The 27,698-nt window shown below is 37.7% G+C and overlaps 1 protein-coding gene across 3 annotated transcripts; it reads right to left on the bottom strand.

Moving 5' to 3' along the window:
* Nucleotides 1-27,296, bottom strand: LOC147380539 (nicotinamide adenine dinucleotide transporter 1, chloroplastic-like). Of its 3 annotated transcripts, none has more exons than XM_086431575.1 (9): nt 26,971-27,296; nt 26,681-26,767; nt 12,585-12,697; nt 10,388-10,433; nt 10,097-10,266; nt 2,840-2,934; nt 1,630-1,718; nt 1,445-1,539; nt 1-693 (listed from the first exon to the last, which is right to left on the bottom strand). In XM_086431575.1, exons 1-9 carry the CDS (start codon nt 27,041-27,043, stop codon nt 475-477), a joined length of 987 nt encoding a protein of 328 aa, XP_086287701.1. In that variant the 5' UTR covers nt 27,044-27,296; the 3' UTR covers nt 1-474. The 3 variants fall into 3 exon arrangements, with proteins under 3 accessions (XP_086287701.1, XP_086287702.1, XP_086287703.1); XM_086431576.1 differs by having other exon boundaries at nt 78-693; nt 10,097-10,206; nt 26,971-27,295; XM_086431577.1 differs by lacking the exons at nt 10,388-10,433; nt 12,585-12,697 and having other exon boundaries at nt 78-693; nt 10,097-10,206; nt 26,971-27,295.
* Nucleotides 27,297-27,698: the final 402 nt, after the last annotated feature.

The following is a 27,698-nucleotide window of genomic DNA, read 5'->3' as shown; positions in this document are numbered from 1 at the left end:
GACACCAAAATATCCAATTAAATGTTTTAGTTTGGAAACTAATCGTAAGAAGAAAAAAGCAGAAAAAAAGAGAGAAAGAACACAACTATTAGATCATTTTCACTCACATTAACACTTAATATATGCTTTTTCCAGCTAATCTCCCATCCAACAATGAGAAAAAAAGAAAGAAAGAAAGAAAGAGAAAAACAGTCAATCTGTGTCCTGCTGTTAGCTGATCCTTGTTTTATGAAGGCATTTATCTTATTAGACTGCATGGCCAGAGAACCCAATTGCTGCACTCTTCTTCGCCCTAATAAGTTGACCTATCAGATTTTTTTTTATTTTGTTGTTGGTATGGGTGGCATAGTGTGGGTATTTGAAGATTTCCTTTCCTAATTTTCTTGATTTGCATAGAAATTCAGGAGTTACGATACTAGTCAAGCTGAGAGAGAGTTTGGTTTGGGTGTGTTGTTGGGGGTAGGCAATCAGTGCTCAGAGGCAATGGTGCTGCAAAAACCTATGAATCGTCTCATAACTGGTCAATGTAATAACAGCAGCTGGGGTAGTTCTCAATAGATTAGTAGCACAACCGCGATAAAAACCAGCACCACCTTCCTCGTGCAAGATCTTTTTAACACAGTCGATGACACCCTTATAACGTAACTCAAAACCACGGGCTTGTCCTTGTTCTTGCAGCCTTGATCGCACGACCTGATGTCATTGAAACCGCATACATTCTAATAAGGATTTGTACAACAATCATAGGGTTGGGGGACTGATCTTCCAAATTACCTGGGGGAGAGGGGGGGGGGGGGGGGCGATTGTAAAGAAAACACTTTCAGAAAATCAATTTCCTGGGAAATGACAGTAAGAAAATAAATTTCCTTGGATAATGTTTGCCAGTGTTTGATTGCAGGTAGGAAAATGTCAAAAAGTGAGTTGATTTTGGGTATTTTAGAAACACCCCCCTGTAAAATTAGTATATTAGGTTTACCCCCATTGATCATAAGTAAATGTTGCGTTTTCTTGATTTAATGGGGCAATTCTGATTTTTCAAAATGCACTTTAAATACTTAAATTACTAAATCAAAATTTGGAAAATATCAAAATGTCACAGTTAAATCTTCAGGAAAAAACGATGTTGACTTACAGTCAAGGGGAGTAAACCTAATCTTGCATTTTGCAAGGGAGTAAACCTAATATCACCAATTTTGCAGGGGGTGTTTCTAAAATACCCGTTGATTCTTTGCTCATGGCGAGTGAGGGTCTTTGGGAGGGAATAACATTAGGATTTTCCCATCCTGATGAGAAAATTATTTCCCTAGACATTGGGTCAGGTATATTTTTCTGCCAAGACAGGAAAATAATTTCCCTGGGGAAAATGATTCTCTGTTTCCAATTTTCAAGTGTAATCATATAAACCCTACGTAACGCAAGTACACAGCTATCGTAAAGAATGTACCTCATGTGGGTATGTAACTGTGGAGGCAAGAACTTTAGATATAGAAGAGGCAAGAGCGACATGGCCAGCACTGAGGTTATCGACTATTGAATTTTCTGAGTATTTCACTTGTTATCAGAAATAAAATCACAGAAGTGTATAATAAGAAATTGAAGGTTCTGCAGTTTGAAAAACAGCACATTTACCTCTTCTTGCTAAGTAAGACTTGATCTGTTCATACACGGGAAACTGAATGGCGACATGGGTCACCCCAGCTAGTGAAGGCAAAAGGCCACTGTTTAAAATACATTAAAGCATTATGATACTGAAAATGTGAGTGAAGATGCTAAATCTGGTATGCATCCAATAGAAACGAAGTGTTTCTTTAGTTGGTTCCCACTGGATGTAGTTATGGTAGAGACCACTACCATGTATGTACTCGGCATGATTGGATGGCCATTTTTCGACGAGTCTAAGAGCATCTCCAGCACTCTTTAAAGTTTAATGGCTCTTTATTTTAAATGGTGAAATGTAAAAACAATCTCCAAGAGAATCTTTAAATGCAAAAGTTAAAATAGCGGAGTGTTCCACTCGCCAAATGAGTGAGCTTCTAAGACTAGCTAAAAGTAAAAATAAAAAACTAATATAATATTTGACAGAATTTAAAGTTAAAAAATGAAAAATACTTTCCTTACTAAGTAAGATTTAAGGGTTGTTGGGCCCACATGCATTACCACATTGGCAATCCAACACAACATCCTTCTAGATTTCAAAGAAATACTCAGATTCAATATATATATTCATTTATTTTATTTTTGAGCTTGATCCAAAGTGTTGTAAATGGATGGCTACCGAACTCCCAAAACTTAAATTAAAATTCAGCTGTAAAGAGTAATTTTCTTTTTTTAATTTCATTTTCATTAAAATTCTTAGAATTTCGTCCTCTACTAGCCCGTGGCATCGGATCATGTTTTTGGATGCCAAGATGTGAGCTCGTGTCCCTTAGTAAGATTTGAAGTCTTAATTAATTAACCAGGCTAAAAAGACTCTTATTATAAAATATTATGAATAGAGAAAAATTTGTTGAGTCTCTTGGAGTGAGACAAAACTTTAGAGTAACGAAAGTAAAATTTTTCACTTTTTAACAAAAAATGCACTCCATTTTAACTAGCATTGTTGGAGATGCTCTAACATGACAATAAAGTCTGCCATGGATTGGGCTGATTATTCAGCTCGAGTGAACATAAGCAGTTCATGAATTGTTCAAAGTTGAATGGCCAAGAGTTACAAACAATCAAGAATGGAAAAAAAGGAACACACAGATCTTGAACTTTAAATAGAATATTTAAAGAAAAAAAATTGACCTACACACACAGATCTTGAACTATAAATAGAATTTTTAAAGAAAAAACCAACCTATACAATCCTCGGATACCCTCTTCATGCACAATCCTTCTCAAAGCAGAAAATACACTTTTATAAGGAACCACTCCTGACCTCATTCCCTGCGTCTAAATAATCAAAGTACGAAATTAGAGACAAAACTACAATTATGGAAATGAAAAAAGAAAATGTGAATGATGTGTGGGGTTACGTACATACTGAAAGGCTGAAAGGAGGTTAATAAAAGCAACTGAATTTGTTATTAATTCCATGATCGTGAAATCCAAAGGTCAGGTACAAACATTAAGTGACAGATTTTTGGTTCCACAGAAGTTCAATGGTGCACCGTCACCAAATGAAAACTTGTACACATGGAGTGGATGAGTTTCTCTATTACTAATTGTATGAGGATGTATAAAGATTTGCTGACACACAGTGGTGAGTCAAGCTCAAGGAAAGTGAAGTGGCTCCAGTTTCTGTCCGAGAGAGAGAGAAGTTTATTAAGGAATCATGGTTTAAAGTGAAGAGAAGTTTATTAAGGAACTCTTGTGGTATGATTAAGAAGACACTTCTGAAATTGGAGATTCAATTAGCAACCTTATTATGCGCAGCAGAGTCATCCAATTGAAATATGGTACTAGAAATAAATGGTTGACAGCGAATTGTCTCATTTGACCTAGGTCTCTGATGTTTGGAAAAGGATCATGCAGGTGTATTTTGAATTCTGTAAATGCAATCACAAGAGGATCCGTACAGGAGAAGTCAAATTTTGGGAAGACACTGCAGGGATCTCCTGAGGATTTTCTGTTGCCTTTTCTCACTTCCAGGAAATACCTCCTTTTTTTAGCATTTCATGGTCTAGGTTGGGGAGAATTTGTTCAATAGTTTTAATTTCTGGAGAAGTTTTAATAATCATGAGAATGAATCCTAATAGTGAATCATCTAATTAACCCACAAAGTTACCATACAAATCATCAACCAATCTGTTTCTTCATTGTTACCTGGCTTGGAAAATTTGGAGGTCGTTCTTGCCTAGTTTGGGATACACAAGATTATATTGAGTTATGGGAGTTATGGCAGACATGCCACCAACAATTAGCATTTAGAACACATTAGCATTACGAGCAAGAGGGTGGATTTTGTGAAGATTCCTTAATTTCACAATCATTTGGAGCATAAACATATAAACGGGACGATGCTAATGGATAAAAAGAGTCTTCACAAGATTATTCATTGTTTAAAAGGGCTTCTGTTTAAATCATCTTAGTCTTCAGAAAAGTTAAGGGGGCTAGTTTTTGGAGTCTTAGATGGGACGGCCTTGTTATCGAAGAGGGATAGTTGTTCTTTTCTTAGTAGGTCAATTCAAACTATAGGGATGCTCCCATGTTCTGTTTCTTTACTTTTTAATAAATTATTAACTTTTCGGGATATCTATGTATATATAGTGTGTACTTACCTAGAAAGTCGAGGCTCAAGCCTTGCTTGGGCCTCATGCTTTGACACTTGAGCCTCGAGGCCAGAATCAAACACCTCACCTTGAGGCATAAGCTTCATGCACGAGATTTTAAACTATGGTATCACTGTCAACTAAAGCAGCCAATGCAACATTTTGGAGGTGGAAATCCAAACGAAGTTCTCAACCCAGTCCTTTCCCTAGTAGCTCTGAGAGGAGATCCCATTTTCTATCTAAGGTGGTGTTCTTTACATGGATGGTAATTCATAATTAAATCCTTATGATCAATCATTAGATCAAGGTTTAAAATCTTGTTATTTCGGATGCATCTCAATGTTACAAAAGTTCACATATGGATCCTAAATGCTTAAATCGAGTTTTTCGCTGTAAAACTATCAAGACGAGAGTTCGTCACTGGCGAGTGGAGGCGGTAGTTCTGTCGGAGAGGTCGCTCGATAAGTTTTCGAAGGAAAGTGAGGCAGACAAGACGTTCGAGAATTTACAAGATAGGACTACGAGTTCTGTGGGTTGGAAGGGTTTCGAAACTGAAGGGAACTCGAACCAGATGAGCAAAAAGGTTAGTGTGCTTGGTTGCAATCACCTCAACGAGGGATCGTTGGGCGTGGAAACCCAGAATGGCTGCTGTTTTATAGTAGGTGGTAAGCTCAAGGTTAGTTTGTCGCCTGGGAGTTGGGGTTTGGGCTCAGAGGCGGAGGGGAGTCTCTCGTATGTTCTGATGACAGATTCAGGACAATCATGGGTTCCATGGGTCTCTTTTTCCTCGACTTTTCTGGGTGGTTTTAGAGGGGCAGAGCGTAGGTTTGATGAAAGTTTGTGTTGCAAAAGGGCAGACTACTTGGAACATCAACAAGTCCAGGGGTGCGATTATAGTTTAATAAGGGATTTAGGTTCCTTGTTTGAGTCTGAAAAAGACAACAGAGGCTTCTGCATGGACATGTGTGCATATCGGCAAGGCCAGTTACGTAAGTAAGGGTAGGGACTAATAAACAAGTGCACCAGAATAATCTCAGGAACCTTACCGAATAGATCTTGACTAACTTATTGGAAGTTGGATTGAAAGTGGGGATGTCCGTCAGAAATGAGGGGAAGGTGTCCCAGCTTCTCGTTAATGTGGCCCTGAAAACTAGTAAGGGAGTGGAGTTTGCTATGCAGAAGGTGGTGGGACAATGGCCTCTTTCAGAGGCTTATACCCCTGTCAGTGGGGAGGGGGCGATGCTGCCGAGGGAGCGCTTTCAGTATGAATTCTCTAGGTTAAAGATCACGAGACAATTATCGTGCTGCGATAAGATAATCAAGGAGAGGAATAAGAGACTGAAAAAGGAAATTATTCAGCTCAAGAGATCGGTGGAAGATACCATCCCAGTTACACAAGGGAAGAGAGCCGGAAGGCGCTTAGTAGGTTTAAATGTCGATTAAGATCTTTTCTTGGAACGTAAGGGGTTTGAATGCGGCCCAGAAAAGAGCAGCAATCAAAGCCATGTTGCACCAATATAAACCTCACATGGTGGTACTGCAAGAATCGAAGTTAGATAAGGTGGATGATAAGTTGATCAAGGAGATTTGGGGAATCAGTTCAGTTGGGTGGTGTGCCCTCCCGTCTTGGGGGGCGTTAGGGGGTATCATTCTTTTGTGGAATAGGAAGTCAGTGGTGGTGGAGGACAATCTCATTGGAGTTTTTTCGGTGTCAGTGCTATGCAGGCTGATTTGAGAGGATTTTACTTGGGTGTGCTCAGGGGTGTACGGCCCAACAATAGCAAGAGAGCAGAACCAATTTTTGGAGTAACTAGATGATATTAAGGGGCGGTGGGATAAACCATGGGTTTTGGGGGGAGATTTCAATGCTATTGGTTTCTCGTACGAGAAGAGTGGAGGGTCGAGAATTACCTCAAAGATGCGCAAGTTCTCGGAGTTTGTACATTGTAATGGGCTGCTTGATCTGCTTCTCTGTGGCGGTAGGTTCACGTGGTTTAATAATCAGGAGAACCCGAAGCTCAGTAGATTGGATCGTTTTCTAATATCGTTAGATTGGGAAGAACACTTCGGTAGGCTCTCTCAGGATAAATGGCCAAATCCAATGTCAGACCATTCTCCTATATCTTTGGTGGCTGGATTGCAGCGGAATCGGCCTACACCATTCAGATTTGAGAATATGTGGTTAGAGCATCAAGGTTTTGGGGAGATGGTTGATGTTTGGTGGAACGAGCTTTCATTTGAGGGCAGGCCAGGAAAGGTGTTGAGACTGAAACTGAAGGCTATCAAGGAAAAGTTGAAAATTTGGAATAAGGAATCGTTTGGGTCTGTGAGCGGTAGGAAAAATGCTGTGTTGTTGGAAATTCAGGATCTGGAGGACAGAGAGGAGAGTGGGGGTTTGGGCGCTGATGAGAGACTACAACGAGTGAATCTTAGAGTTGAGTACCAAAAACTAGCTGCTATGGAGGAAATTTGTTGGAAACAAAAATCGAGAGTCCGGTGGCTCAAGGAGGGGGACAAAAACACAGCGTTCTTCCATCGTATGGCAAACTTTAATAGTCGGGTGAATTTCATCTCGAAGCTGAAAGTAAATGATGAGTGGAAAGTAGGGGAGGAGGAGGTGTGCGAGGGGGTAGTAAATTTCTATAGTAATCTGTACACGAAGGATTATGTGGATAGGCCTACTTTAGACGCCTTACACTTTGACGGTATCTCTGTAGATCAATAGAGGTGGCTAGAAAGACTGGTTGATGTAAATGAAGTGTGGGGAGTGGTATGTGGTTTGGCTAGCGACAAGGCCCCGGGCCCAGATGGGTTCTCTCTGGGTTTTTTTAAAGCTTGTTGGGAAACAGTGAGAGTAGATATGATGGCAACTATCGAGGATTTTTGCAGGGAAGGTTTTCTAGATCTGGGCTCCAATTGTACTTTCCTTGCTTCGATTCCCAAGGTGTCAGGGACAAAAGACATCAAGGACCTCAGGCCGATTAGTTTGGTGAGCTCAGTTTATAAAATCATCTCGAAACTTTTAGCTTCTAGGCTTAAGACTGTGCTAAGTGATATTATTGGCTCGGCCCAAGGAGCTTTTGTTTCAGGGAGACAGATTTTGGACGGGGTTCTTATAGCAAATGAATGTATTGACTCGCGCAGAAAAGTGAGAATTCCGGGGTTAGTTTGTAAAGTTGATATAGAGAAAGCTTACGATCATGTGAACTGGAATTTGGTGAAGTATTTACTGCGGAGGATGGGGTTTGGTGAAAGGTGGGTTAGGTGGGTCATGAAGTGTATCTCAACGGCTACATTTTCGATCCTGGTCAATAGATCTTCGACTGATTATTTTAGGACTTCGAGGGGTCTCCGCCAGGGTGACCCGTTGTCCCCGTTTTTGTTTGTAATAGTCATGGAGGCTTTGGGACAGATGATTTCCAAGGCCGTGGTTGGAGGGGAGCTCACCGGCTTTACTATCAGGATGGGTGGTCATGTGGTTTCGCATCTGCAGTTTGCAGACGATACATTAATCTTCTTAGATTATTCCCCAAGTCAACTGAGCTTCCTAAGCAGCATTCTTGGGTGTTTTGAGGTAATCTCTGGAATTCCCGTGAACTTTCACAAGAGCAAGCTGTTTGCGGTTGGGGAAGAGGAAGGGTTGGAAGTAGCGGCGGCCTCAATTGGTCTCAGGTAGGGGCCCTTCCATCCACATGCCTGGGGCTTCCTTTGGGGATGGGCTACACGAGAAAAGATATTTGGGAGCCGATAATTGAAAGGATGAGAAAGAGACTTAGCAGTTGGAAAGCGAAGCTTTTAACCAAAAGAAGGAAGATTACCCTTATTAAAAGTACGTTGGCCAGCATTCCTATCTCTACTGTCTCTTTTTTCATTGTCAAGATCTGTGGAAGTTCAACTAAAAAGAATTTGCAGGGATTTTCTGTGGCATGGTAAGGACGGTTTGAGAAAACACCATTGGGTGAGTGGGAGTAAGCTATGTCTGCCCAAGAAGAATGGGGGATTGGGTATACGGAACTTTGGCTCTATAAATTCAGCACTGCTGGGGAAGTGGCTTTGGAGGTTTGGCGAGGAAGGGGACAGTTTGTGGAGGAAAGTAATCGCGGACAAATATGGTGTAAATGAAAACGGGTGGGAGAGTAGTCCTGCTAGAGGTGCGATGGGGTGTGGAGTGTGAAGGGAATTCTTAAAAGACTCCCGGCAGTTAAGAAAAGAGCGAGACGGAAGGTTGGGAGTGGGACTAAGGTGAGGCTCTGGGAGGATTGGTGGTGTGGGAATGGTCCTCTTAAGGACTCGTTTCCAAATCTATTTCTCGTATCTTTGAAGAATAACCAAGTTATTTTTTATTTCAAGAGGGTGGAAAATGGGGCACTAAACTGGGACTTTGGGTTTAGAAGAACTTTTAATGATTGGGAGTTGGATACTTTAGGGAGGTTTATTGCCACTGTGGAGAGAAGATATGTTCAGAGCCCTTCGGAAGATAGTAGATTGTGGGTAGGTACCCGGGATGGGAAGTTCACGGTATCGTTGTATGATTGCATTGTTCCTAGTAACACGGCATTATTCCCTCATTTTGTTGTCTGGGGTGGTAAGATACCTCCGAAGATTTCGTTTTTCCTTTGGTTGACGGCTCTAGGAAGACTTGCAACTCTAGACCAATTGATCAGAAAAGGCTTCATTTCTCCAAACCAGTGTTGTATGTGTAGTTCCCAGGCGGAAACGGCAGATCACTTATTCATACATTGTAGGGTGGCTCACCACATTTGGACACATTTCTTGTCTTTATTCAGGATAGTGGGCTGTTTTCCTAGATCAGTTAAGGAGTTGTTGGACTCTTGGTTGGCGTGGAGAGCCTCATTCTCGTTTTCTAAACGGATTCGTTGGTTCTTGGTTCCATTCGCAATCTGTTGGGGTATCTGGAAAGACCGTAATAGTCGTATATTTGAGGGGAATGCCCCAATGATGGAAAGAACAATTTCATCTGTTCTAGAGTTCCTGTTCTCTTGGAGTAAACTATACAAAGAGTTCAAAGGGGTTTTCTTCGAAGACTTTGTCGTGCGTTAAGACATGGTGTGTGTGTTACAAGGAGACTGACCCGGGGGCCATATCTTTGTTTTGTTATCCTTGCTTTTGTTCTTGTTGCTTTCTTTGTCTTGTAGCTTCGTTTTCTTTGTGGGTGGTCATCTCGACCCCTTTATCATAAATCATCTTTACCGATCAAAAAAAAAAAATTATGTTTCAATACAATGCTTCAGTCAGGAGCAAATCCAAGACGGTCTTGACCAAAACATTCTGAAACATTCAAAATTTTGAAACATTGCATTCAAAATTTTCCAGTGCTTTGTTCTGCTATGTAAAAAAACAAGATTGTAGTGCTAAAACATTCCGAAACAGAACAAAAATTCGAACCATGGATATTATTAGTTTTATTCTATAATTACGTTTTAGAGACTTGGGTCTTCCAACATCAGCATCAATAAGAAGATCCAATATAAAAAAGCATGCCTTTCTTTAGAAATGTAATTACTTAACTGATAAAAGAAAACAATAGCATGTAAACATCACTTGAGACTTCAATAGAAATGCAAATGAGAAATTTTGTGAGCGTTTAGTCATGGGTTAATCTCAGAATATGGGGAAAAATAAACCAAGGATATAAAACAATTTCGAGTAAAACTAAGGGCAGCTAAAGAGCAAATTTATAGCTCCATGCAGGCAAATTCGCAATGTAATCAACCTAGTACTGAAAATTGCAATCAAGTACAACATCATCAGCATCACGGAAGCCTTATCCCAAAGGTTTGGGGGTAGCAGTATCAAGCACAATATAAGAACATCAAACATACCTGGAGTCTGGTCTTAACAACCCACAATGGACTTGTAGTGATAGCTGTTGCAGCTCCAGCACCTGAAGCGACTAGGACATTTGCACCAATTGTAAGTTGATTACTCCCATCTGCAACATTATCATAATTTAAGAAATGTAACAAGAGTTCAAAGCATGCTAGCCAACCATCTGTAACATAGTACAAAGAGTTCAGTTAATTAAACTTAATCAAGAAGATAGTTCATCTCGCTCAAACTCAAAGGAAAAAAAAATGGAGGCTTATTAAGAGAAAAGGTAATGTAAAACCAACCATGTGAACGAAGGCCTTTTAGTTTCTCATAAACTGTGAAATACACCTACATAATTAATGAAAACATCTGTTGGTAGGAGAAATATGTAAAATAAAGTTCTTTGTGTTGAAGCATCTTACGTAGACGGATACGAGAAAAATCAAGAAAGAGGAAATTATTAAGAGTCGGAAAATAAAGTAAAATGCAATACAATACAATAAAACAAAAACTAAAGGATCTAAGAAAGCAATAGATTAGTCTAAATGGCGTGTTGTAAAAAATGAACGAGAGAGAGAGGTGAGGAAATAATTCAATTGTAGTATTTGGAAAGGTGTTATGAGGGTTTGTTTGAAGTTCCGAAGGTGGATTAAGTTCAGGGTGGGAAGGGGAGAGATAGGATAAGGTTTTGGGAAGATTGACGGTGTGGTGTTTCTCCATTGTGTCTTCAATTCCCACATCATTACAGCTTGTCAAGAAAAAATAATTTGGTACTTGAAACTTTCTTGATCCACAGTGGAAGTGGGCCCTCATGGGATTTGAGTTCCAAGAGGTACTTCAATGATTGAGAGATTCAAGAGCTTGCAAATTTGGCTAATTAGCTTGACCATACCTCAAGGGAGCCATCAAGGAGTGATAGGAGGGAGTGGACTTGCGCTAAAGGTAAATGCTTCATTGTGAAATCCTTTTGTTTTTTTACTGCAATTCCTCCATATCCATTGCCAATTTTCTGGCTTCGTTAGTTTGGGGCTCCAGATGGCCTTCCAAATTTTTTTATTTTTTTTGTTAGCTTCTCATGATAGAATCCTCACTATTGACCTTCTGAGGAAAAGAAGCTTTTGATGCCAGATTTTTGCTTTTTGTTTAAAGCTAATGGGGAGTCAACTAGTCATGTTCTGTTGCAGTGCCATGTTAGCATGTGGATCTGGTCTCACTTCTTAACCCTTTTCGAGATCCCTGGGGTGTTCCCTAGTTCGATTCTGTCTCTTTTCATGTCTTGGGACCAATCTTTGTTCTCTGGGAGGAAAAAATTCTTGTGGAGCATCCTTCCCTTTGCAGTTTCTTGGGGGATTTGGTTGGAGAGGAATGGGAGAGCTTTTCAAGGAAAGGAAGCTGAAAATCACAAGATTATAATCAATATTCTTGGGCTGATTTCTTTTGGTGTAAACTTTGTCCAGAGTTCAAAGGGGTTTTCTTTGCAGAGTTTGTCTTTAGGTGGAAGTCGGAGTGTATGTGATTTTTTTTTTTTGTTCTCTTCTCAAGGTTGGTCATCTCGACTACCTATGTACATTCTTATCCTTTTTGAATAAAATGTTCACTTATCACACACACACTCCATGAGACTATTATGACATTTTTTTTCTTTCTTTCTGATAACTAACAATGTAAAGCTTTTGGTTGAATGCCATTATGATTTGAATCAACAATGAAGTAACTTCCATCACAAGGGACAATTGAAAAAAAGAAAGTCTTTTATGCTCTGCCTTTAAAATTTTATAGGTCCATACCTTTTCAACCCTCACCCAACCTTCCCAATAATCCACACTCTGTACATTATCGAAACTGCTCACCATATCTGAAGTTGCTCTTTTAATCACATAAGCACCACTTGAAGCATAGTGAGGTGCACCTCATCAAGTGTAAGCCTCACTAAATACTCAAAATTAGTATGGAAAATAGAGTAAAACAAGATATAAAGGACCTACTAATATATCGAAATATGAGTCCTGATAATGGCTTGGCTTGCAGTGAATTGCTAATGTCAAATGTTTAACTACCCTTTTCAAGATATATATATATTTTTTTTAAAACATATTCACTGACTAACGTAGCGGAAGTAGCAAGTTAAAATATCATTAATGATTGTAAAAATTATAAATGTAAGCATTTAGGATCCATATGTGAACTTCCAAATAGACAAGTGTTTTTTCAGTGTTCACTAGCAAAACTCTTATGGTTTCAGTTTGTAATCTAGAGATGAAAACACTACAACAACAAAGCCTAAACCCTGCTCTAATACTTTAATTTCATGAGTTTAGGCTTCATAGAAAAAGAAAGAAAAATTGAACAATACAGAAAAGCAATCTTTTGTCAGAACAGAATACTATCAAAGAAAAATAGGAAATCAATAGAGAGCACAAAGCACACAAATCCCTAGCAGAGATACAAAGGAACAAGTCACCAGTTTCCTGGAAACAACTTCAAAAAGATAATACTCACAGCCCAGTTAGGAAGTAGGGCCAATATTGTTGGAGAAAGGCCACGATACATTCCCCTAATGCCCTCGTTTTTTATTATGTGTTGCAGGCTTGTAATTATGAGACTGCCTGATTCTGGCCAAATAATGGAAATCATCAACACAAATTCATATGTTTATAGAGCACGAACAGAAATAAAGAAATCCTCTTTCGAATTTCACAATTGAAACAGATTAAATCGATGACTGAATTTGCAACCATTTGAGCACTTGCGTGAAATTTGCATTTTATCATGAAAAAAATACCCACCCATCGATAGCATAAATCATCTTAATAGCTGGGTTCAGATGCGTTTTTGAAGACCGTATGTTCAATTGGAGAAATGTTTGTAATAAAGAGAGAATAGCTTTGGGGATGGTGCCCATCATGCTTGACTGGAGTTTGCTTGGATTTTGTTTTCTTTCTTCCTATTATGCATGACAAAAGGTCTTCTTGCATCTTTTTTCAGAAAATACAACTTGAATTCACTAAAAATAAATAAATAAGTTTCTTTCTATTTGGAGCGACTTACAGCCCTAGATTCTTCCAAAATACTCAAACTCATCCCTTCCCTACCCTTCAACAATATGTTCCACAGACAGCCAAAGCACCTTCAATATGTTACCATCAACATCAAAACAAAAAACTGGCTCATAAGCCAGGTCGAAAAATATACATAAAACAATAATCAGATTAATAAACATAAATAAGAAAAAAAGAAAAGAATTACCATTCGGCTCATATCAATCATGACAAACACAAGAATCAACTACATCACAGGTGGCACACGTAAGAGAGCAGCTTCCACGAAAGCAGCCTGCTTCTTGTCCCACCATATTTAAATGCACTCTATATGAAACCAGTCTTTTCTATCTAAGTCTCTATAGATCATAGCTTCAAGGATAGAAGATGGAACAAAGAAAGGACCACGTTATACGGGGTTCCTTATTTTATAGTATATTATATTACATTTTATATATATAAATCATATGAAAACAGCAACATCATCGATGCCTTTTCCCAAAGATTTGGGTTCTCGGCTAAATGAATCGTGTTCCTCAATTCAATTCTGTGTAGAACCACATCTTCTGTTATTCAACTCTTATATGTGGCCACTATCTCAATCCAGGTTTGTTTTTGCTCTTTTAGAGCCTTCAACTTGTATGTCCACTTGAAGGGGCTGTAATTGGCTTTTGTTGAACATGCACAAGCCATCTCAATTGACTTCTCTTCATTTAGCACCTATTGGAGGTACTACTACATTTTCTCAAATCTGTTCATTTCTAATTTTACCTTCCTAGTCTTTCCACTCATCCATCTCAACATCATCATCACTGCTACGATCAATCTATTAACATTATAATATCATTATATCAAATATTATATACTAGCCATATAATAACCTCTCTAATGACATACAAGTCTACAACTATACACTTACACTTTGCTAAGGCATGTATACTTGCATTTTATAACTACAGCCAATATCCCCAGTTCCTTGCCTACTATGTAGTAACAATACTCAACATTAACTTCACTACCAAGTCAAAATTGTCCTTGACAAAGGCTGACATGAGGCCCAATCAAATTACAAATCCAACTCAACAAAAATCTGGTGTAATCACAAATTTGATAGTTTAATTTGTAGACATAACACATGCCATCAAAAATAGTTTATTTATCATCTATGTAATAGTTAAAATTGAGAGAGGAAAAAGAAGATTAGATTAATTGATAAGCCTTAATTAGGCTTTAAAGGGGAATTACATAGTCTAATAAATGGAAAAGACTAAAAAAGTCTAATAAAACAAAATTATTCAACACTCCCCCTCAAGTTGGTGCATGGATATCAACAACGCCCAACTTGAACAAGACACCTTCAAAAGCAGTTTTGCTGACACCTTTAGTAAGAATATCAGCAAGTTGTTAAGATGTAGGAACAAATGGAGTATAAATCTGCCCAGAAACAATTTTCTCTCTAATGAAATGTCGATCAACTTCAATATGCTTCGTTCTGTCATGTTGAACCGGATTTGTTGTTATGTTAATGGCTGATTTATTATCATAATATAGTGAAAAAGGGACTGTTACGGGAAGGCACAAGTCAACTAGTAAGGTTTTGAGCCACAACAACTCACACACTCTAAGTGTCATAGCTCTGTATTCTGACTTAACACTGGACCGAGAAACCACATCCTGCTTCTTACTACGCCAAGTTACCAAGTTGCCACCAACTTCAGTATAGTACCCCGAAGTGGATCGTCTATCAGTCATTAACCCAGCATAATTTGCATATGCCCCCGCCTCAACGTGAAGATGACAATGATTACTAAACAAAATACCTTGACCAAGACATCCCTTAAGATATGTAAGAATACGATAGACAACAATAAGATGAAATATTCGAGGCAAGTGCATAAATTGACTTACGACACTAACAACATAGGCAATGTTGGGACGAGTCATAGACAAATAGATCAATTTTCCCACAAGACGCTGATACTGACCAATATCTAACAAACACTCCCCCTCAGAATCAGTCAACCTATGATTCTACTCAATAGGAGTATCAACGAGACGAGAACCAAACTGACCGAAGTCACGAAGTAAATCAAAGACATATTTACGCTGAGAGATAAATATACCAGAGTGAGACCGCGCAACCTCAATACCCAAAAAATAACGAAGATGGCCAAGGTCCTTAATCTCAAATTGACGTCCTAAGTAGGATTTGACATCGGTAATGCCAACACTATCATCTCCAGTAGGGACAATATCATCCACATAAACAATTAGAGCAACAATTTCGCCCTTGGAGTGACGCAAGAAAATAATGTGATCAACAAAACTCTAATAGAAACCAACTGATGCATTGCTCTAGTAAAGCACTCAGACCATGCACGAGGAGATTGCTTTAGTCTGTAGAGAGAGCGATGAAGACGACAAACATGTGCAGGAGAAGCAGGTGTGAGAAAAACAGGAGGTTGGACCATATAGACTTCTTCTTGAAGATCACCATTGAGAAATGCATTCTTGACATCTAACTGAAAGAGAGACCACCCTCTGATTGCGACAACAGAAAAGAGAACTCGAATGGTGGTCATCTTGGCAACCGGAGCAAATGTTTCTTGATAATCAATCCCATAAGTCTGAGCATAACCTTTTGCCATTAGACGTGCCTTATAACGAACAATAGAACCATTATGATTATACTTAAGGGTGAAAACCCAATAACATCCCACAACTTTCCTCCTAGGCGGAAAAAGAACAAGTTCCCAAGTCTGAGTCTTTTCAAGAGCATTCAACTCATCAATCATAACAACTTGCTACTCAGGATGAATAATAGCATCTACAACAGTATTAAATGGAGAAACAACAGAAACAAAAGCAAGAAAACTCTAATACGAGGGTGAAAGAGCAGAATTAGATATATAATTAAAAATAGGATAAGTACAAATGTGCTTACCCTTGCGAGTGGCGATAGGACGATCATCATAAGGGACAGTAAGAAGCGAAGCTGGAGGCAAGGAAGCGAGCTGGTCTGGCATAGAAGTGATGGTCGTATTACGTGGTTGCCGAGAGTAAACCTGCAATGAAGGAGGTGACGAGCTGACAAGGGGTGGAGAAGAAGGAACAGGCATAGGAAGAGAAAATAACAAGGGAGAGGGATCATCATTAGGAGAATCTAGAGGAAACCACTCGGACTAAATGGCAACTGACTAATGTAGTATGAGGTATGCTCAAAAAATGAAACATCCTGAGAAATGAAACACCTTCAAGAAGGAGGATGATAATAGTGATATCCTTTCTGGGTAGAGGAATAACCCAAAAAGATACATTTTATGGCCTTGGGATCAAGTTTAGTACGAGTTTAGTCAAGAATTTGAACAAAACAGACGCACTCAAACACGCGTGGAAGGAGTGGAAATAAAGGACGATCCATATGTAGTTGAAAGAAGGGCATGACAAACTGAAGAACTCAGGATGGGGTCCGATTTATAATGTAAACAACAATAAGAACTGAATCGGCCCAATAGGATTGTAACAAGTTCATGCCAATAGAGAGGGTACGGGCTAACTTCAGAATATGGTGATTTTTCCTTTCTGATCGATCATTTTGCTGAGAAGTCTTAACATTGGACATTTGTTGCTCAATGCCAAACTCTAAACAAAGTTTCAAAACCTCACTATAGGTGTACTTAGTACCATGATCAGAACGGAAAGTTTTTACGGTACGACCAAACTGGATATGAACCATAGCAAGAAATTGCTTGAAGATCCCATATACTTCACTCTTGTATTTCATAATATAGACCTAAGTAATACGACAGTGATCATCAATGAACAAAACAAAATAGCGAAAACCGAGAGTAGATGTGACGGAGGAAGGACCCCACATCAAAGTGAATTAGGTCAAACATAGCAGGTGCAGTACTAATTCACATTAATAGGATAATGAGAATGCACATGTTTAGCTAATTGACAAGTTTCACACGAAAAATCAAGTAAATTGTTATTATGAAATAAACTAGGGAACATGTGCTTCAAATATCCAAAGGAAATATGGCCTAAGCATAAGTGCCAACGCATTACAAGAACCTTATTAGACTGGCTACTACTACTAAGCTGAGAAACAGAATGAGTGTTAGGTGAATCGGATGCATCCAAGATATACAAGCCATTTACTTCACATCCAGTGCCAGTCGTCTTCTTTGATCCCAGATCCTAAAAGACACAATGAGAGGAATTAAAAGTTACACTGCAATTCAAATTTTTGGTAATACTAATAATAGATATAAGATTAGTAATAAATTGAGGAACATGCAGTGTATTAGTTAAGAATAAAGATGCAACAGAAAATTGACTTTGACAAGCTATAGAGGACAAAGAATTATCAGCAAGGCGAACTTTGCAATGGCCAGAACAAACACTATAATTTTGGAATAGGGAAGACATACCGGTCATATTATTTGAGGTACCAGAATCAATGATCCATGGTGAGGAAATGGTGGGAACACTGTGTGCAGATGCAAAGGTACTTGAGTGAGTAAAAGTAGAAACCAGTTGAAATGAAGTCTCTATCTGATTGAAGAATTTCCTAAACTTGTCAAGCTCAGCCTGGGATAGAGATACTGTATCCGAAAAGGAGGTAGTAGCTGAAGGAGGTGTTGGATTAATAGTCGATAGAGAGACTACATAAGCTGAAGATCAGTGAGACGGTTGACGTTGCTAATTAGGACGACCATGAAACGCATAACAACAGGCCTTTACGTGACTCAACTTTCCACAATGATCACATTTATGTTGCTGATGTGTAAGCAGAGACCCACTAGGAGACTGTGGAAAAAGTAGGCGAGCAAGCATGGCGGAGTAGTTTCCTGAAGAATGAGGTAAAGCAGCTATGCGATGACTCTCATCAGCCAAGACATAAGAATACGCAGTCTGTAGGGACAGAAACGGATCCATACCCAATAAATGAACTCTCGCATACTCAAACCCATCCTGGAGACCAGTTAGAAACTGAAAGACTCGATTCTTATCCAGAATCGACGTATATAATCCCTCATCAAAAGAGTCCTTCCACACAAAGAACGAACAATAGAAAGTCAACTCTTCCCATCAAGTACGTAATTGTGATATATATGTGGTGACTAAAGAGTTACCTTGAGAGAGGCGAGAAATCTCACGCTCTAAGTTAAAAATGCGGACATTGTTTTGACATTGTGAGTAGATGTTCTATACGGAATCCCATATTTGTTTTGTTGTCGTGGAGAACATAAAACCCGTCGCAATGTGTGGTTGTATAGATGTAACTAACCAAGAACAAACCATAGAATCATTAGCAAACCAGTTGGAGTAAGCAATGTCGATCGGTGCAGGTTGTTTGTCCGCCCCTGTGAGGTAACTGATCTTTCCTTTTCTACCAATGAACATTTCAACCGATCTTGCCTAAAGAAAATAATTGGGGCCATTTAATTTCACAATGGTAATTTGGATGCTTAGAAAGTCAGTTGAATGAGAGGGAAAACCACTTGATCCACCACTATGACCGGTGATCGAGGAAGAGGACGTCTCAGAGGCCATCAAATAATCGGTGTGCTTTGTTTTAAAGAGACTTCAAATTAGAAGAGGGGACAACTCACGAGGGGAAAAAATGATCGCAAGCACCCTAAAGATGACAATACACCATCGTAAGAGGCGTGGAAGGTGATCGTACGCAGTTGTATGTGACCCAAGCAAGCATCAACTCAATCGTAGGGCACCAATAATCAATTATGTCGCTATCGTAAGTTTCAAACAACTACTTGCTGTTGTTACAACCGTCAAACAACACTGCTGTGAGTGCAACCCCAAACAACAGCACTGCTATGATCGCAGGCTCCAAACCAACAGTTTTCTGTGTTGCCAGCCCCAAACAACAACATTGTTGTGATCGCAGGCTCCAAACCAACAGTTTTTTGTGAACGTCAACCCCAAACAACAACACTGTTGTGAGTACAGCCCTCAACCAGCACCCTTGTTGTGATCGCAGGCTGCAAATAGGGTTTTGTTGTGATCGCTAGCCCCTATGGAGGTCCAAACCTACGTCGCCTGCCTTAATCTTCAGCAAACAACCAAGTTTTTGTCATCGTAAGCCTCTGTGGAGGTCCAAGATGCCATCGTTAGGCTTAATCAACACCAACCAGCAAATTTGTTGTTGATGCAGCCCTTGATGGTAGCTACACTACTGCCGAGGGATTCAAACAATCCTCAAGACCCTATCACATGATGCGATTAGAGTGTGGAGCAAAAAAAGAACCCACGTAAAGGTGATATGTATCGAAGACGAGAGGTGTAGAGTATAGATTTAAGGAAGAGGAGGGCGATAGAGTTTGTAGCAGAAAAAAAGGGGGGGTGGGGGCGAGAGAACCTGGTTCTGATACCAAGTTAAAATTGAAAGAAGAAAAAAGAAGATTAGATTAATTGATTAGCCTAATTAGGCTTTAAAGGGGAATTACATAGTCTAATAAATGGAAAAGACTAAAAAAGTCTAATAAAACAGAATTATTCAATAGTAACCATCGCATGGACATGAGTGTTGGTGTAAACATTGATTTGAGGTGTCTAAAATGGCTCCTTGGAGAAACTTGGCATGTAAATGTGTTCCATACGCATGTGTTATATAATATTGCTTTCATCTTATTTAAATCAGAAGTTCTTTTAAAAAATAAAGGATCAAAGGGATATAGGGGAAGTAAAAGAAAACATTTCAAACAGAGCTATCCAATAGCTTAATTAATAGAAGTAAATTTATAAGAGGGGAGACTGTTAAATAGCTATAGTTTTGTAAAGTAACATATAGAGGATGAAACAGACCAGCCCTATATCATTTGAAAAAGAGTATGGGTGGGTGTCTGGGTGTGTGTGCGTGCGTGTGTGTGTGTGTGAAATGTGAGCACAACATGTTGTCCAACATGAATTTTTCAAAAAATGGAGTGTCCTCATTAAAACATTCACCACCTTCCAAAAATCACAACTCCAAGAACCCTCATAGAGTTAAGGTACTAGTTAAGAACTATGGCCGAGAGGTACCCCAAATCACACATTTCTAAATTATTTGGCTATGCCATCCATAAGGAGAAAGAATAAGTTCCACTTGAACTAGAGCATGGGGGCTGTGAAGGGCTTTGAGGTGACTGCCATATGCCAATGAAACTTTGGAAATGCTTTATGGTGATAAGAGTTGTTATGCTTTAAGCAGAAAATTTTTGGCTTCAAAAAGAACATGCACACCAAATGGGGATGGCAAAGATGAGTAGATTGATATGGATGATTGAAGTGACAAGCAAACAACAGCAACAAAGTCATATCCTAAAGATTTGGGGTCAGCTAAACTAATCTTGTTCTTCCATTCCTCTTTGTTCAAAGCCAACTCTTTTCTAATAGAAAGTGAGTTTATATGTGCCTTTTTTTGGGTCTTCATGATGCTCTTTTAGGACCTTCAATTTCAATATTTCTTTTATCCGGGGCTGTAATCAATCTTCGTTGAACACACCAAAACCATCTTAGTTGACTTTCTCTTAGTTTATCACTTATTGGAGCTACTCGTTCATTTGAAAATGCTTTCATTTTTAATCTCCTCTCTTTTTATTTCCGCTCATCCATCTCACATTCACATCTCTACTACTATGAATTTATTAAAATGATGCTTCTCATCCACGCAAAATTCAGATCTTCCAAAAAAAAAAAAAAAAATTAGTTTGATTGGTATGTGTCTATCACATAGCATGAAGTGCATTCCGGTTTAACCACCCAACTCTAATTTTATGGGTAACATCTTCCTCAATCGCTCCATCTCTATTGTTAATAGGCCCAAGATAAAATTGTCACTTCGAGGTATTTCTAGACCATCAATTTTACTGGGCGTTCCACCTCCTGAGTGTCATTATTAAATTTATATTCCACATACTAGGTCTTGGTTATACTTATTCCAATGCCATTGGACTCAAACATCTCTATCCATAATTTTAGTTTTGTATTGATTCCCTTTCTAGTCTCATCAACTAATATTACATCATCTACAAATACCATACACCAAGGAACGTGCTTGTGAATATGAGCAGTTCATTTATAAGTAGAACAAACAAACACAAAATCAAAGTTGATCCCCAACATAGGTCAATTGCAACTAGAAACACATTCGTCACCTTTCCATTTTTCTTCAAACTAGTCACAACACCTGTCATTGTATCCATTTGGGATTCCCTTCTTTCCAATTACCTACCAAATTAGGTCTCTAGAAATTTTGGTAGGTAGGAGTAGCTTTAATCCATTTGCCACTAATTTTGTTTTGGTTTTTTACTTGTCATTAAAGTGACAAGAAGAAGAAAAAGAGAGCATCTACGGGAACATATGAGTAACTCCAATAGGTGATGAAATGAGGGAAATGACCTGCAATTATTTTGGTCATGGTGCAGTGATTTGACAGCTCAAGAACAAAAAGGAAAAGAGTGAAAATGACATGGCTCAAAGTAGTGTGGTGAAAAAAATTGAAGGCATGCACATAAATCAAGAATATGATCCTTGATAGATAGGGAGTGCGGACCAGTACTTGCGTAGCTACCCCAAATAGTTTTGAAAAGGCTTAAGTGATAATAACATATAACTATCTAAAGATTAGTCACCATATCAAGTATTGTAAGGATAAATTCCTATAATTAATAGAATTCCAGGTAATAATAGGCATTTAGCATTCATTCTTTACACTAGTAATATGGTGTCCAACCAGTCATGTGGAAGTCACAATCACTAAAATTCAGTTCTTAACTAAAGCTTATTTGCCCAAATACGAAATATGAATATCCCCATGCTTTGTATTCTGAATAAAACAAATGCTTTCTCCCATATCCATAACCATAGTTTTGCCACTATAGAGTAGAGATTGCACTGACTACAAGGATTTCAAGATGTTACATGATCTTTAGATTCTAATTCACAAGTTGTATATTTGCAATTTGATAATTACAGTCACTAGCGTGATCTTGGGCTTTACCATGTATTCATGCTATGCATACATGATTGAGGAGTCTTGCTATTTAGCACATCATAAGCTGGAAAAAAGAAACATGATGTAGTGTTCTCAATCAGTTCTATGTATGCAATGTTAGCGTTGTTGTCCTCTTTACCTTTCCATATTCCCATTATTTAGAGTTCAAAAGTTACGTATGAAGTGGTTCTTTTGTAGTGTCAACCATCCAAGAAAAAAAATCTTTAACTTCAATCATCTTATTGCTTATGATGAACTTATTAATGATTTTTTCTCCATGCAGAGCAAGTGGGAGAATATCACTACCTTCTAATCCATTGTCCAATGGAAAATAGAATATGGCGCCCTTTTCTTGCTCTTCCATAATTATTTGACGCTTCTTTGATTTTAAACCACTTCAATAGTTAGGAAAGTCACGTTTTTAATGATAGAGGAGGAACTATTTGGAGTAGATTCTCATTTGATGTTAGTTGAATTAGTTGGGAGGAGAGGAATAAGAAGACATTTGAATGAAAGGAGCATGATTTAGTCCTTGATATCAAATCACATACGTTCCTATGGACTTGATGATTTGTGGGGATGGGAAAATTCGGATATTACGAAGGTCAGTTGCATGACAGAGGTTTTTTTTTTCTCTTATTGTTCCTTTGCAAGTCCTATCCTACTAGATCTCTCTCAATCAAATGCAATCCACTTAAAAAAATTGTTTGCTAGAAAAAGTACATTTTAAGCCCTAAATTTAGATTCTTAGATTGTCGAAAATTCACTTTCCATGACCAAGATTTGAATGTGCTGCAATGCTCAACAGGTTGGCAACAACTAGAATTTTATGGAATTTAAAATTTATATATCAAAGTTATCCCATAGTTGTAAAAACCAGTTCTGTTTCAAAGCTACATGGTTGTTTGGATTTAGAATTTTTTCTGATTCTTTCATGCCATTTTTGGTTCTTTTCTTTGATAAAAAAAAAAAAAAGAAAGAGTTGGGTACAGTGTTGTTAAATGTGATCACATATGCAAGTCTGAAAAAAAAAATCTGCATACACCACCACAATATGTATGCAAAAAAAATAGTTGTTGGTCCAATATGCGATGGCACATGCTCCAACAGTAAAAAATCTGACCGTTGGACAATAATTTATTTATTTTTTGTTGCTTTAAAAAAAATAAAAAGCTCTTTTAATAGAGCACCCTAAACTTCTACCCTCCCCTTACAACACATACACATTGTGATCTCTACTTTCTAGCATTCAAACACTTATATTCTAGTAATCAAAGACTTTTTTTAATTTAATTTCACTCAATTCCTCTTCTATTCTTCTTGAATCTTCCATTTTATTTTACTTCTTTGTCTTGAGACAAGATCAAGAGTTCAAGACTTTCAAGTCTCAACTCAAGTGACTTGAGAATCAAGATTCAAGATCAAGATCTCAACTCAAATGACTTGAGATTCAAGATCAAGACTCTCAACTCCCAAGATCAAGATTCAAGATCAATTAAAATCTCAAATCAAGTACTCAACCAATCAAGCCAAGTACTCTACTCAATCAAGTCTCTCCCAAGATTAAGAAATCAAGATTCAGGTATCATCACTCATCGTCAAGCATTCAAGATCAAAATTCAAGCTTTGATATTCAAGAATCAAGACTCAACTTCAAAAATCAATTCAAGACACCAAATCTTCATCTCTCCAAGAATCCAAGTCTCCCTACACTACACTCAATCCAATTCAACTCTCAAGTCTCTTAGAGACAAATTTTTTCATTGACTTTGTCCCTTTGTTAGAAGAACATCACACATTCACATTTTAAAATTTAGAAGAACATCATACATTCACTACCATCATGTCTTCCTCGTTGGCCAACTCTTCTCTATGGCCAAAGTCTAATGATCCCGGTTGGAAATACAAGGGCATTATCGTAGTGCAACCGAAAAAATCAAGTAATTTGTAAATTATGAGGCTACATAAGCCAAGGTGGCATTGCATGCTACAAACAACACCTAGTGCATATGTCGGGATCAAATGCAAGGGCATGCGATAAAGTTACACTCGAGATATGGATAAGATGACTAGGAAAAAACAAGACTATGCAATACACTTAGAAAGTTACATGGAAGGTGGTGGGGTTGATGAGAACGATGACATCGTTGCATATGATACTCCTTCTAAGTCGACGAGATGTAGTCAACCACTGGTTCCTCCCCTCGAAGAACAACTAAAAGAGCTTGAGCACATGGTCCACTTGATAAGTGGTGTAGACCACATCCAGAGGGTGTTGTGGATCAAAGAGCAAATAGTAAAGGTTCAGTTCAAACAACCATAGAACATAGTACTAAAGATAGTAAAATTATCATTCAGTACAAAGCTAAATGGTTATAGCAAGCCAATATTGCTTTCAATACCATTAAATTAAAAAGCTTCAAAGTAATGGTGGAAATGATTGGTTAATTTAGGCCTAGCCTCAAACCATCTTCAGACCATGAAATATGAGAGCCTTTTCTAAAAAAGAGGTAGAGTTTACCCAAGATTTAATTACTGAATATTGAGAATCTTATAAAACCTATGGATGTACTCTAATGGCTACGAATGGACAAATAGAACCGGCCGAATAATAATTAACATTTTAGTTAACTGTCTCATAAGAACAATGTTCCTTAAATCTATGGATGCTTTGGCCCATTCTCATACAACCGAGTACTTATTTCAATTGTTAGATTGATGAAATTAGTAAAGAGCATATTTTCCAAGTTGTAACGGATAATGCCGCCGCCTATGTGGCCGTTGGACACCTCTTAATGGCTAAGAGGCCCCACTTATATTGTTCGCCATATGCGGCACATTGCATAGATCTTATATTAGAAGATATAAGTAAATTGCATATACGTATTGTAGCCAAAGCTAGAAAAGTTGTTTTTATGAATAAACATATTTTACTATTACAAAGAATGCATGCTCATATAAATGGTAAATTACTTAGACCTGCAATCATACATTTTACTACTGCCTTTCTGACACGACAAAGCCTTCATGGGAAAAATGCAGAAGTTAAAAGCTTTGTAATGTGAGCTAATTGGAACAATGAGCTCTAATCTAAAAAGTCTAAAGGCAAATTGGTTGCCCAAACTATCCTGTCCCAAAATTTTTGGACAGGTGTTGTTAAAGCACTAAGAAATTTCATGCATTTAATTACTGTACTTAGATTAGTAGATGACGATGAAACGCCACTCATGAATTATATTTATGACTCTATAGAAATACAATTGAAAAAATTAAGGAAAATAATCAATACAAAGAAAGAAATTATAATAAAGTAGTTGATATTATAAATAAGAGATGGGACAGCCAAATGTCATCTAACCTGTTATTTGTTAATTATCAATCATTAATTTGTTATCTTATTTTAATTTCTTCATATACTTAATTACTTATTAATTATTAAGTATTAATTTAAATTTTGTTATGCATTGAACAGATTCACACAAAGAAGAAAAATAGACTTGAGCAAAAGAAGCTCAATGACTTGGTCTTTGTGCAATACAATCAGAAAATGAATGAAAGATTCAAGCAAAAAAAGGAAAATTCGAAATTTTACAATCCTATCTCCATTGAAGACTTGAGTGGAGATCATTTGTGACTTACCAAAGCACGAGATGAGCCGGTGTTTGAAGGAGAAGACTTGACTTGGGCCCCAGTAAGTAGCCTTTGCACAGGCACCTGACCTGGGAAAAACTCAAGCCAAAGAAGAAAGGGAGGACGATCAAGATTACAAGATGAAGAAGAAATACAAGAAGAAGACGATGAAGATGAAGTTGAAGACCATTGGGAGTAGATGAGATGTTAGTGAAATCAGATAATGAAGAAACAGAAGAGGAAGAGATGTACATAGAAGAAGGTGACGATTCAGATGATGATGGGAATGGAAGTAGTGATGGTGAAGGTGATGGTCCTAATGAAGATGTTGTTCCCCAATGGATTAGGGATGGTTGTGTGGAATATGATGCAAATTATCAAATATTAAAGAATATACTTTGTAATTTGTAAATTTTAACTTAAAATTTTAATAAAGGTTTGAGGTTTTTTACTTGCATTTATAAACTTTTGTTGATATTTTATATTATATACATGTTTATGAGTTTTTAATAATTTACTGTGATTTTTTTCTGATTTGTTTTTCAAAAATAAAAAATCAGTTGATCAATATGCTATTTCACATATGCGCACAACCTATGCAGGTCGCAACGGTAGCATGTGCTATTTAACAACACTGATTAGGGTAAACTTGTTTCAGTTTGGACCCAAATAAGTTGGAACTCAAAATCTGCATTAAAACCTATTAAAGTATTTATAATAGTGATAACATAAAAGAAGTGCTTATTTCACCTCAATCCTCCAATTCCATGAAAACTGGATTGTTCATGAAATCAAGTTCTCAAGGAAAATAAAATCATTTTTAGTTCACCTAAATTCAGTAACAAAATCGAGCAGCACAATCCATACATTCTCTAACAACTAAATAACATAAAATTGACTGAATGGTAAAGATTCCCCAATACCTCTTGGACCATAATGTGGCAACCCATGGACCTGAAGCCTAGTCTTAATCACATCCAATGGACAAACAAAAGTGGCAGCAATAGCTCCTGCAGTAGAAATTTATTCCTGTTAGAGAATTTGCATTCCACAGTAACATTTCCAAGGTTTGAGATTTCATAAATAAACCCAAAGATGAAATAAATCAATTCTATGAAACTGAATCATGGATGTCAATAGCAAAATTGAGAATTTTCAAACCTTAAGGACTAATTAACAAACCCTAATAATAATAATAATTTAAAAATGTGACCTGCTGCAGCACCAGCAGCGGCTTTGCAGAGAAGAGCTTTGGCGTTTTGGTCATCTGACTTTCGTTCGCTCATCTTGAAACTTTATGAATCGAGGAATTGTGAATCTTGAATCGTTTATATACTAAATGTTTTGTGATTTTTAGAGATTTGATGGAACGAAAAGAGAGTCGCATGGTCAGATGAGTAAAGCTTATTAGTCTAACTCAGGTCAGAAGAACCACTTGCATACATGAATTCAAACTTCAAAGGGACTCGCTCGGTACCAGACACATTTGATTACTTCAGTACTATGACTCTCAGCCTCAGCCCGAGTTAAGAACATCTCTAATCGTGTAAAACACGTTTAATTTGTTGAGATGACCAATTCACCATATAAAAGACGTATCTCGGTTAGGTGCAGGTGATACATCTTATAAAGAGAAATTTTTAAGTTCAAGTCACCATTTGACCACTATAACATTATTTGATTTGACTGAACGATCAGATCAGATTTGGATATGAATTTAATGAAAGACAAATGATTTGAATATGATTTTAACTAGTAAGACCGAGTCGAATTTGGATCCGGATTTAAAAAAAATATGAATATAAACATACTCATATTCAACCAAAACTCAATTGATTTTAAACCCTAAATTAAGATGAATGGTTAGATCGGTTGATCATGTATGAAAGTTAAGTCAACAATTTATTCAAAGTCTTTTTATAAATTTTAGATGATTTGTCA

The sequence above is a fragment of the Akebia trifoliata genome, unplaced genomic scaffold (genome assembly GCF_017979445.1).
Source record: "Akebia trifoliata isolate Shusen 1 unplaced genomic scaffold, ASM1797944v1 Contig01319, whole genome shotgun sequence".
In the NCBI taxonomy this organism is placed as follows: Eukaryota; Viridiplantae; Streptophyta; class Magnoliopsida; order Ranunculales; family Lardizabalaceae; genus Akebia; species Akebia trifoliata.
This window is presented reverse-complemented; position numbering and strand designations above follow the sequence as displayed.

Excerpts from the sequence above, each read along its gene's own strand:
- LOC147380539 (XM_086431575.1), bottom strand. The coding sequence starts at position 27,043 with ATGAGCGAACGAAAGTCAGATGACCAAAACGCCAAAGCTCTTCTCTGC. Across the intron at positions 26,768-26,970 it reads CGCTGCTGGTGCTGCAGCAG|GAGCTATTGCTGCCACTTTT; the intron begins GTCACATTTTTA and ends TTTCTACTGCAG. Across the intron at positions 694-1,444 it reads CAGTTACATACCCACATGAG|GTCGTGCGATCAAGGCTGCA; the intron begins GTACATTCTTTA and ends CAATGACATCAG.